The following is a 13105-nucleotide window of genomic DNA, read 5'->3' on the forward strand; positions in this document are numbered from 1 at the left end:
CAGGGGCCATATTGCTGAGCGTCAAGTGAAAGGTTTCCTTCACTTTCAATCCAAAGTCTGCAGTCACGGTCATCGTGTGTCAAGCAACCACACCAGAAACAAAGATTGGGAAGTCTTTCATATTTAAAAGGTATCCACAATTCTTTACCACTATCAAGAGAGATAACTCGCCCCCTGCATAGAGGTTTGGAAACATCAATAGTCATCAGACTCTCATGCGATTGTCACCTTCTGTTTCAGCTTCATCAGTTCTAGCAATCACCTTTCCTACCGCTTCACACAACTTTTCAGCAATCTTCCCTGTCTGAAATCTGATTGGGAGATAGTGTACTTGCACCCAAAAAGTTACCTTACTAAACACCATATCTCCCAAGTCTGTTTCCTTCTCATACCTTTGCAATACCATTAGGCGTTTGACAAAGCTCCATGGCTCTGCTGCCATGACTTTATCCAACTCACTCTTTTCGTCAAACATAAACAAAACCACATGGTCACTCTCCTTTTTTATTTTGAAACCATTTTTTGATCTCCAAATGGGTGTGAAAGTCTTAGCTATGGCATCTATGTTAAGGGCTCGTTTAGTCAAGAACTTTGCTACTAGAATAAACCCAGTCTTCGCCTGTTCCTCCATGATGTGAAAATTAGAACCTTCACATTCTGAGAGGGTTAGGCTGTTCCAGGTTTTCGTAAGCTCGTCTATCCTAAACTAGATTATGTTTCCCAAAAACCCTGAAGAAAAAACCAACAAAGCCTCAATTTAAACCTGTTACCTTGAGGGACATTGACTCCTTCAAGAGAAGGGACAAACAATCTACACTCTAGGAAAGAATGGAAACCCACCCTTTACTAGCAGAGAGAAACTTTTTGGAGTGTGTTTCCACTATAACCTACATAATAGTTAATAGTAGTGTGATATTTTTAAATGATCTAATAAATCAGAGTATGATTTTTGAATGGTTAAGTGGCATTAGCGCGAGAGTGTGAGACTAGAGCACCTTCCCATGATACAAAAGGATACAAACATGTGAAAAGGAAGACTATAAAAATATTGAACATTCAATCCCACTATTCCAGTATGATTTTTTTTTTTTTTTTTTTTTTTTGGGTAGAATCCAATCTCAGTATATGATTTAATACCCATGGATGTACATAGGAAAAAAGAAAAATACACCTAAAGTGTCTTATTTACCGTCAGAAATGGGAAGAAAACTTTGTCCATTCGGCTTTATATTCAACTACCACATATTAAATGCACCTAACATTTAAAAAGCTTGTCTCCGACAACTACAGTTGCCATAAATGATACCGCAAATCATCATAAACGCCAATGCCCCAACAGTACACCATTCCGTCCATAAATAGCAAATCTAGGGTCGGCAGGAAAAAAGACGAAGAAAAATACAATGACAGAAACGTTCTCATGGTACTGTCAGTCTGTCACTACTCACTAGCTCTCCATATTTTTAATCAATCTTGCATTTATCTTTGAAATCTGTAACACTGTAAAGAAATCTTGTACAAATATTTATATGTTTACTAATCCTATGGCGTCCGTTCTATGGGAGTACCATGATTGAACTTTACCAATTAAATAAATTAAAACACAAAATTGATCATCCTTGATCAGTATGTATGGGTTATGGGTTATGGTGTGTTTTGGACGTCTTGGTGTAAAATATATATGCTTTTAAAACACACTTGTAGCATATTCGCTTTCAAAAGATATCCCCTCTAGGAGGAGAGTCTATGTAATGATTTACTCAGATTAGGATATCTCTCATGCTTGTGAGGTTCAAGTAATATAAGAGAAGCGTTACATATGTCTATTACCCCATATCTTTTTTTCTCTCAGAATGATGAGTATATGTCTCATGCTTGTGAGATTCAAGTCATATAAGAGAAGCATTACATATGTCCATTACCCCATATCGTTTTTTCTCCCGGAATGATGAGGCATGGAATAACACACTTCAATTAACATCTGTCACATCCATAGGGAACTCTTTGATCACGGGTCTCTAGTCTAGTTATTAAAAATGGCTTACCTACCTCCATTTCTCCCTCTCTCCTTAGGTACTACAAATCGTACTAGACAAGATACTGCAAAATGCCTTTCATCAAGGAAATGACTGGAACCAATTTCATATCCTGTTTCTTGATCATATGATATAGCTACGATCCCCGTGACCAAAAAAAACAAATTCCAAGATCCATCCAAAATACAATACAGCTCAACCTCCCAACATTTGATGCAACGTTTACAGGGAAACCGGAGATAACATCAGAAGATCACCAAGAGTGCGAAATGGAAGGGCCCAACAATAATAACCATGATAAGAAATGAACCAGGCGGAGCAAAGGACAAACTAGTTCTCAGCAAGCAATTGGAGCCTTGTCTCTCTCTCTCGGTAGACATGCTTAGTTATTAACAGTGAGGACCCATAAATAACAGGTTCCTCATTCCCAATGTGTCCCCCAATCGTTTAGAGCAGATGGGTCACTGATGGCCTTTGATGTCTACGACGTGGGGCTTCTTGGATGATCACTGAACTCTCTCCACATGTAAGCCAAGAAAAGAACGCAAAATTTGTGGTTAGAACTAGGGCAGGAAATAATGTTAGAAGTACTACATTATTGATGGACGAGCCGAACTATCACTTCTTTCAAGCTGCATTTCCAGTGGGGCACTCCACGTTAGTTTGAATTCATCAGATGCGTGGGCACAACAGAGATGTGGGTTAGGCATGTTTGCAAATAAAAAAGTTTACCAAGCATTTTAAGATACCCTAAGATCACAGGGTAAATAGTCATCATTTTCATTTCAAAGGATAACAACAGAATCAACATATTAAACACGAGAAATCATACTACAATATCAATCAAAGGCACTCCAAAATTTATAAGCAACAGTGTTCATATGGTCTCCGGAGTCACTCAATACACAAAATCAACCTAACAAGATACTATGAGCTCAAGTGAAGCAGAACTATATATCTTAGTCCCGGACATATCAGTATTCAGAAGGTGAGATAACGTCATCAATTTTCAATATCATCTTGACAACTTGAGTCGCCAGCAGGAGCTGCTGCTGCTTCCCAATCAGAGTCTCAAACACATTTTGCTCACGCATGTCGTTAGTGCCAACATCATTGCAATCTATCCCACAGTAGGGATTGTTATCCTGCATATTAAACCCCAAACAATGATTAGAAATCAATTCCATTTTGCACGGGTATAAATACAACACTTTCAATTTTTAATGCACAAGATAAGAGAGCAAATTAGAACCATCAGGCCAGAATGAAAAATAATAACCGTGTCATGTATACCTTGATTTGCTGCGACTTCACAGCAGATAGCGTTTCAATGGGTTGGAGGCCACTATTCTCTGCAAGTGCCATGGGTACAGCATCCAAAGCATCCGCAAATGCTCTGATGGCATACTGCAGATTAAAGGACAATGTGTTCAGCAGTCTACAAATTAATTGCAAGGATAAGTATCAAAGAAACAGTCCTACCTGCTCAACTCCTGGGTATCTATCTGCAGCTGCCTCCACAGCAATTGAGCAAGAAATCTCAGCTGAGCCACCACCATACACAATTCTATTGTTGCGAATGAGATTCCTAGCAACACACAAGGCATCATGGATACTGCGCTTTGTCTCCTCTATCATCATTTTGTTACCTATCGCATCATCAAACACCAGAATTTGATATGAGATCATCAAATGCCTTGAAGTACATTCCTTTACAGTTTCCCTCGGCTTTATATTACCAAAATATTCTCAAATAATTAATTCAGAAGTATCCTAACAAGTTGAAAGGCACCAATGAGCCCTGGCCCAAATAGCGCTTCCTCCTCTCACAAGTGTAGGTGGAGAGTGAGGTATTGGGTTCAAAACCCATCAGGTGCATGTGCAAATTACCCATACAAAGATATTTAAAATAAAAAAAAATTTTAAAAAAAAAAAAAAAAAAAAAAAAAAAAAGGTAGCAAGCTTCAATCAAGATATAGCTCATAATTCAGATCTACACACAAGTTCACATCTAATGCTACCAAAAACTGATAATAAACTGATCGCAGCTATATTTTAGAGCGTTTAGCTTTATATGAATAGAATCAGAGCATAATCAATTAAGAAAACATAATAAGTAAAACAAATGCGTGCAAAAGTCATAAGAACAGAAATATTGACATACCTCCACGAATAAATATGGTTACAGCCCTTGAGTTTGCACAATGCTCAATGTATAGCATCCGATCTTTTGTTGTACCAAACGCTTTTTCTCGAACCAAACCAGCCTTTAAATGCAAATCAAAGTTTCTTTTGTTATATAGAGACACTAAGTAGGAAGATTAACTTACATAAAAGCAAGCAAAATGTAAGTGATACAAATTGCAAGTTGTGTTTGATAAGAAACACGCTTTTTGACAAGAGTTACAATTTAGGAATAGTAGTGTTCAATATACAGCATTCAATCTTTTGTTGTGCCAAACAATTTTTCTCAAACCAAACCAGCCATCTAAAGAATGCAAACCAAATTTTCATGTATTATGGAGATGCAAAGTAAGAAGATTAACTTACATAAAGCATGCAAAATGTAAGAAACATAAATTGCAAGTTGTTTTTTAATAAGAAACACGCTATAATTTAAGAATAATTTTAGTTGTGTCCTAAATTTATTTAGGGCAAAACTTCGGCACAATTTTAGGTTGTAGTACATTGGGTTCTCCATTTAAATTTTCACACATGGTTGCATTAACCAATACACTAGGAAGCACGGGTGCGTTTCGGGACTCGGGTGCGGGTGCGGGTGCGGGACTCGGCAATTTTTGAAAAAGGTGGGCGCGGGTGCGGCGGGACTCGGCGATTAAAAAATTATTAAAAATATTTTTATTTATATTTTTAATATATTGCTAAGTATACTTTTCACATTATATATATATATATATATATATATATACCAAATTTAAGAGCAATAGTAGATAATAACTAAAACATAATGTTCATAAGTTAAATACAACCCACAAGATTGAAACTATAACATTTCATGATGTTCGGAAATTAGAATACAACTCACAAATTTTTGACACTTAATTATTGACAGAGGTATTAAAATAGGTAGAACTTCCCATAAATTTAAAAAAAAAAAATGGCTTAGTGGCTGTGGCTCGCGTGTTTGGTCAGAGAGCACAAAAACCAAAATAAAGCATTTTCCTTCTGTACATAAAGTAAAGCCTTTTAAGTAGGTAGAACTTCCCATAAATTTTTTAAAAAAAAAAAAAGGCTTAGTGGCTGTGGCTCACGTGTTTGGTCAGAGAGCACAAAAACCAAAATAAAGCATGTTCCTTCTGTACATAAAGTAAAGCCTTTTAAGTGGAAGGCATTTAACAAAACTTATCAAAAAAAAAAAAAAAAAAAACAGATCGGCTGGGCTCTGGCGAAAAGAATGGAAGAAGAAGACGAAGAAGAAGAAGAAGAAGAAAGGGGTTAAGGCCGGTGCGTTTTGCAACTTTTTTTTTTTTTTTTTTTTTGAATTTCGGCTTGACTAGGCCGTTTCGGCTTGAACCGGCCATTTCGCCGGTTTCGGCCGATACGGCTCAAGTCGGCCCGATTTGAGCCGCGTTGGCGCGAGTCGGGGAATCCATGTGGCAGGATGCAGCCCGACGCGGCACGGACGCGCGGTCAGCGGCGTCCCTCCCGCGTCGCCGCGTCCCGCCGAGTCGGACGCGGGTGCGGCTCCAGGAGCCGCGTCCGTGCATTCCAGCCAATACAGCACAAACAGTGTTACCTTTTTTTTTTTTATATAGGTAAATTCAATGCAGCTATGTGTCTGAGTTTAATTGGGGAACCTAATGTATTGCACCTAAGAAATTATACCTTAAGTTTCACCCATTTATTTATACCGAATCTGTCTCTCCAGAATTGACACCATCTTTTGTCTATGAACTTAGACTACGACATAAGTAAAACAATAACAATCATGCCCATTAGTTATGCAAACAAAAAACTATCTTGCTGTACATTATATTATCAGAGCAAGAGCAGCAGTAGCAACACCAATAAAGAAGCAACAAATACCTTTCCTAACTTTTCAGGAGTCAACTCTTGGAACCTTGGCACAATTCTTCCACCTACAAAAACATACCATCACTCCACTGAGACATACAGAAGGAAAAACAGTACAACTTCCGTAAAAAATTCAAGTAATCTTCCACCAAAAAAAAAAAAAAACACACGAAATCAAGACATGAAAAGCTAAAACAAGACAAACCTGTGGCTATTGCTATCAGTTCTAACTCCACACCACCAACCCATCTGACAGCAGGCAAGTTCCTGTGCATCAATAAATGATTCGCTTCATCATCAAAACCCCATTGGCAGATAACCAAGGTAGCACCAACATCCTGCAACTCAATAAATCACTCTTCTGTTAAATCTAGAAGGCATGGTGTCAAAAGAGAAAGAAGAAACACTTGATTTGTATATTATTAAACCTAAGTAAGCTCAGAAGTCAGCCTAAGGAATATAACAGAGAGTTTTAGGCAAAATGAAAGAGGTTGCTAGAAAACAGCCATAGAAGAAAGACTATGCAGTTGAAAGTTATATACTCAAAAGAAGAGTAAACGTCAAAAAGAGAGTTTAACCAGGTAACGTTACAAAGGTATAAGAAAGAAAACATAATCTGAGTCACAGATGTAAGAAATAAAATTTATAACAATAATGGTAAAGATTCTATTAAACAGTACAGCGCTATCCCACCTTGCATTGTTGAACCATATCATCAAAATACTTGTGTTCTTGCTGCCGTAAAGTCTGGAACTTTTCTACCGTATCAATGTCAACCTTATGTTTAGTCTTTGGCTTTGGTGGCTCAAAGGGGCAAGTCAAGATAGCAATTTTTGCATCTTCAATTTGCTTTGGCATCTGTGGATGGCTCATATCCTTGTCAACCAAAATTCCGTAGATTAGCTCAGTATCCTCCAACTTCCCCCCTACTTTCCCCTCAACTTTTATTAAATCTAGGTTAACATCCTTCCTCTCTAAATCAGCCACAGCAAGAACTGCTTTGACAGCAATCTCAGCCAAATTGCGCTTGCATCGATTGACACTGCAATATAACAAAGCAGGTTTAATATGCACAGTACATAACACTGGAAAGATACACTTCTTCAAATGTGTCATTAAAAAAGATCACTACTCTCCCTTGAATGCCAAAGTTTCAGAATTTTTTTTTTTTTTTTTTTTTATACTCTCCCTTGAATGCCAAAGTTTCAGAATTTTTTTTTTTTTTTTTTTTTTGGATAGGTAGAAAGCTTCTTTTTTTTTTTTAAATGTTCCCACAATCTAGAATGATAAGAGCTGGCAGAGCTCTTTCAATTGCTTTAATAGTCACCTACGCACCCACAAAGTTTCACTTAGTATCCTTCCATAAATAATAACAGAAGATAAACACAACCAAGTGTAGGTCCGGAACACTTTGGGAATTACAGAAAACATACCAGAGTCCAGACTGCATTTATACAACTACTTACAATACTTTAAAGGCAACAACTAGGTAAATTTGACTTGGTAACCACATGCTGGACTTCAGCTCAAGCTCATGGGCTTGTGCCCATTCAATCATTAATTAATGATTACTATAAAAATTACAGTCCTGAGTGGCACAATTTGCAGGCAACTGTAGAAGAATAATATAGTGAATTACAATAAATATAATTCACACCCCACTACACCCGCGGCAGAACCACAAGATATGACAACACTCAACGACATCATAGATAATAGCAATGCTTTTATCACATTTTGATTGGAAAACAATGAACCAGAGTCAACATGACTCACAATATGCACATATGATTTTTTTTTTTTTTTAAACAAACAATGAAACCTGGCAATACGTGATATTGTTTACATTTAACCATCAATAATCTTTACCTAATGGGCAAATGCCAACAATATAATGAAAATTTACCTCAATATCCATTTACACATGCCACCACAGTGACATGAACTATCAAATAGCCAAATGGTGATGAACTTACTCTAGTGATACCAATAAAGCACGGAAATGAACCACAATAGAGAGAGAGAGAGAGAGAGAGAGAGAGAGAGAGAGAAGTGAACTTACATCTTCGAGGACAAAGTAGTCATGCAAGTTTGAACCAAAGGCTCAAAATTTGAAACTCCATAATCGAACTTCTGAGCTATCTTCTCCATATGCTCAAAAGCTATCCTAGAGGCCATTTCATAACCCTCTGCAATCCGAATGGGATGAATACCACGTTCTAAAAGCAGCTCAGCCTGCTCTAAAAGTGCACCGGCCATGACAACAACTCCAGTGGTGCCATCACCAATCTCATAATCCTGACTCCGGGACAACTCAACCATCAGCTTTGCAATTTGATTGTCAACATCCATCTGCTCCAAGATTGTTGCACCATCGTTGGCTAACAACATGAAAAATAAAAAGGTAAGAAACACTCAAAAACAAAGGATCAACACAAATTATAAAAAATAAAAATAAAAAAAGCAACTAATATGAGATGCCCTTTTGACAAGGCATAAGATTCCTCTCTATTTGATTAATAACCCCGATTTGGTAACTCTAAAGAGTACACTCTCAGAAGTCTCATATCACAAGTGGATTACCAAACACTTCGTAATCGTCATTCGGCAATTTCATTTACAAATATGTTATTCCCATGCACTAGTGTAAAAGGTGCTAACAATGTAGGACTACTCAAACAGAATACTTTTAGGAAAAAAAAAATTCGTTTATACATCATTAAGTGCAACACAATAAAAAACCAAAAAAAATATGAAACACCCATTTCACAACGCCTAGGATCCAGACCTTTTTTTCTCTCAATTCGATTACTAAACCCAATTTAGTAACTCTAGAGAGTACACTCTCAGCAATCTCATAAGTGGATTAGTAAAAACTTTATAACTTTTTTCATTCAATTTCTTTATTTGTCCACAATTTTTCATTTCTTTTCATTTCTACATCATTAAGTGCAACACAATAAAAAAATAAAAAATAAATAAAAAAAGCAACCACTACGAAATATCCATTTCACAAATCACAATGCCTATGATCCTGCTCTTTTTTTTCTCTAAATTCGATTACTAAAACCCATCTAGTAACTCGAGAGAGTACACTCTCAGCAATCTCATCAGTGGATTAATAAACACATTATAACAGTCTTCATTCAACAATTACATTTACAAAGTTTATTTCTTTATTGTCCACAATTTTTCATTTCTTTTCATTTCTACATCATTAAGTGCAACACAATTAAAAAAAAAAAAAAAAAAGCAACCATTACGAAATACCCATTTCGCAAATCACAATGCCTATAATCCTGCTCTTTTTCTTTTCTTTTTTTCTCTCAATTCCATTACTAAACCCCATTTAGCAACTGTAGAGAGTTCACTCTCAGCAGTCTCATAAGTGGATTAATAAACATTTTATAGCATTCTTCATTCAACAATTACATTTACAACGTTTGAAGAAGTGTTACTCAAATAGAATATTAAACGAACTACTCAAGCCCGCAACGCTCAAACCCGGTTGCATCAAAAATGAAATCCCTTCCTCCACAATTACTTCAAAGTTCACAACGCGCACACACTTGCTCCAAATTATTTACCACTACTAACTACTACACACAGCACACAGATCCACACAGATCAACCAAAAAAAACTAATATCCAATCAAACTTCAAAAAAAAAAAAGCCCTAATTTACCAAAATCAAAAACAAAAAACCACAAAGAAAGTTCATTTCAGAGGAAAAAAAGAAAAAAGAGACGTACTGACTGTGACGTCGCCGTCGGGGCTCTGGAGCATCTTGTCCATGCCTTTGGGACCGAGCGAGGTTTTGAGGATGCGAGCGATGGCTTTTCCGGCGGAAATGTTGGCCTTCTGAGCTTCGAGTCCTCTCAGCCTCGTCTTCTGCTCTTGCTCTTTGATGATTATGAATGGCCTCCCGAACTCGTCGAAAGCGAGCGCCATTTTTGGTTTCACTTCACGGTTTTACCAGATCTCTCAGCCAGAAATGCAAAGCAAAAGAGTGAAAGAGAGCGTAGAAGCTCTGAGAAGAATCAAGGGGTTTTTGAAAAAGCCCTAACCCTCTCTTTTTGCCACTTCACAGTGATGCCAAAACTCCTTATATTAGGGTTTGGATTTAGGCCGGGTGGTTTATTTATTTTGGCCCATTAAGGGCCCGCTATTTAACAATACCATCGCAATTTTTTTCTTTTTTTTCTTTTTTGTCAATTAATCTATGGTTAAGTTAGCAGGATTCTGACCCGACAAGTTCGGTGCGCAAAGTAACATTGCAAAGGCATAATAATAGTAGGGTTGGGAGAGAAGGTAATCAAGTAGCGCATGGTCTGGCTAAATGTGCAAAAAGCATTCTGAATCTTGTAGTGTGGATGGAAGATGTCCTATCATAGTTATTTTCAGTTTTATAAGTTGATTTGATAGGTATTCATTAATAAAATTTCAGATTTTCCCCTAAAAAAAAAAAAATAACTTACTCCTGCCTTTTTTTTATTATCAGTTTTTGACTGATCACAATGCCTTATAAATTGAAGCAAATATCATTTATCCTTAAATACATTAATTTCTTTCCATTTAAACAAATTTATTTAGTTTATTTTCTACTTGTGATAAAGGAAATTTTCGTTTTACTGCATTTTCAACCAAATTTATGGCTTTGGTTTCTAATTTCTACTATAATTAATTAATATCTTTTTAAATTTCACTTATTTCTATTTCAAATCGTCCTCTTCTTTTTTTTTTTTGGATAGAAAAGATTGAGTAAAAACCACATAAATACAACGTTAAAGAAATAGTAAGAGTATGAGAAGCTTTAAAAAAGGTTTAGAAAGCTTACAAAAGCCAGCACAGGTAACTAAGGTAAGCATGGCAGCAAAATGAAAATAGTAAATTGTTCTCTTTTTAATTATTCATGTAAGAATTTTATGAGCTTTATATTCGAAGTTGAAAATCCCAAAATGAATTCAACCAACCGCGACTGTAAATTTACTGATCAGAGTAAGTAAGGTTTTTATTTATTTATTTATTTGTTTTATAATATTAATTAGTTGGGTCGGGTTGACCCCACCCTAACCTGAGAACCGAAATAAACCCGAGTATTTGACTCGAGCCCAACCTGAGCATCCATTAGACTCGCCCAAGATCTTTCAGGTTGGATGGGCTGGGTCCATGCTCAGCCTTAGGACCTTCATGTCCAGTTTGGAGGGTAAGAATATCCCAACCCTACTATTATTATGCCTTTGCAATGTTACTTTGCGCACCGAACTTGTCGGGTCAGAATCCTGCTAACTTAACCATAGATTAATTGACAAAAAAGAAAAAAAAGAAAAAAATTGCGATGGTATTGTTAAATAGCGGGCCCTTAATGGGCCAAAATAAATAAACCACCCGGCCTAAATCCAAACCCTAATATAAGGAGTTTTGGCATCACTGTGAAGTGGCAAAAAGAGAGGGTTAGGGCTTTTTCAAAAACCCCTTGATTCTTCTCAGAGCTTCTACGCTCTCTTTCACTCTTTTGCTTTGCATTTCTGGCTGAGAGATCTGGTAAAACCGTGAAGTGAAACCAAAAATGGCGCTCGCTTTCGACGAGTTCGGGAGGCCATTCATAATCATCAAAGAGCAAGAGCAGAAGACGAGGNCGAAGAAAATTCCAGTGGCATACAGTGGGTGTGAGATTGAAACCATGGCAGCAGCTGCTGCTCTCTCTTTCGCTTCAGATATCGGTATAAAACGAGTTATCCTGGAAGGTGACTCGTTAGCAGTGATAAAAGCTTTAAGGGTGGATGTTAGCAGCTTATCTCCTATTGGTTTGTTGATAGATGATGTCAAGTCTTTAGCTAATAATTTTGATGAATTATCATACTCTCACACTAAGAGAGAAGGTAATCAAGTAGCGCATGTCTGGCTAAATGTGCAAAAAGCATTCTGAATCTTGTAGTGTGGATGGAAGATGTCCTATCATAGTTATTTTCAGTTTTATAAGTTGATTTGATAGGTATTCATTAATAAAATTTCAGATTTTCCCCTAAAAAAAAAAAATAACTTACTCCTGCCTTTTTTTTATTATCAGTTTTTGACTGATCACAATGCCTTATAAATTGAAGCAAATATCATTTATCCACAGGACGCCAAAACCAACCCTTCTTCGTTCCTTATTACCATGCCAATCCCAGACTTATTTTCATTCGCAAACACTGTACCATCGAAGTTAATTTTTACTAACTCCACAGAGGGCGGCCCAACGTTTTTCTTCAGCTCTATCACTATGTCTCACAATTTCATCAGTATCCACCTGCTGTGCCCTGAAATCTTGCCACCAAGCTTTAGAGACCGATGCTACCTAATGAAGTGCTGTTACAGGTTGGTTTAGTCGCGCCTTGTTCCGTTGGTTCCAAACAGACCAAGCCATGACATCAAACAACTTCATATTCTTGTCTTCTGCTATGATCCACGAAAAAAGCTCCTTGAAGTCCATAAACCCGACTGAGTTTCTAAAATTCCACAGCTCCACATCACTCCAAACCACATCCAGCTCTGAGCAAGGCCACAAAGAATGAAGTGGGTCTTCATGGGCAACATGGCATCGATCACACAGTGGATTGATAGTGATGTTTCATCTTAGTAGAGCTGTTTTAGTGGACCTGGCATTACGGCAAGCTCTCCACATTAGATTCTTCACTTTTGGTGGCACCTTCATTGACCAAATCCTTTTCCAAAGCTGCTTGTCACTATCTGGTGAAACTTGTGGGATGGCTGAAAGTTCAACTTCTTCTTTGAGATATTTATACCCCAATTTGCAGGTATAATCTCCATTACTGGTGTAAGGCCAATACAGCTTGTCCTCTGAAGCAACACGACTCAAAGGAATTTTTTTTATACTCTCTATAACCTCTGGAACAAACAATCCATCCACCAACTCTGATATCCACTCTCTTCTAATTGGATCTATTAGAGAATCTACACTTGAATTTGCAAAATCCTCTATAGGACATTCAAGTATTGGTTATGTACACTTCTTGGGAAGCCATTTACTC

General features: G+C 37.1%; 1 protein-coding gene across 1 annotated transcript; it reads right to left on the minus strand.

Annotated features, from left to right (window-relative positions):
* Window positions 1–2774: 2774 nt before the first annotated feature.
* On the minus strand, window positions 2775–10169 carry LOC112015889 (T-complex protein 1 subunit epsilon). Its single transcript, XM_024048343.2, has 9 exons — window positions 9824–10169; window positions 8134–8452; window positions 6765–7113; window positions 6277–6409; window positions 6084–6136; window positions 4201–4303; window positions 3519–3685; window positions 3330–3443; window positions 2775–3181 (listed from the first exon to the last, which is right to left on the minus strand). The coding sequence occupies exons 1-9, from the start codon at window positions 10020–10022 to the stop codon at window positions 3011–3013; spliced, it is 1608 nt and encodes a 535-aa protein (XP_023904111.1). The 5' UTR covers window positions 10023–10169; the 3' UTR covers window positions 2775–3010.
* Window positions 10170–13105: the final 2936 nt, after the last annotated feature.

Source organism: Quercus suber, unplaced genomic scaffold (genome assembly GCF_002906115.3).
Source record: "Quercus suber isolate HL8 unplaced genomic scaffold, Cork oak 2.0 scaffold_770, whole genome shotgun sequence".
In the NCBI taxonomy this organism is placed as follows: Eukaryota; Viridiplantae; Streptophyta; class Magnoliopsida; order Fagales; family Fagaceae; genus Quercus; species Quercus suber.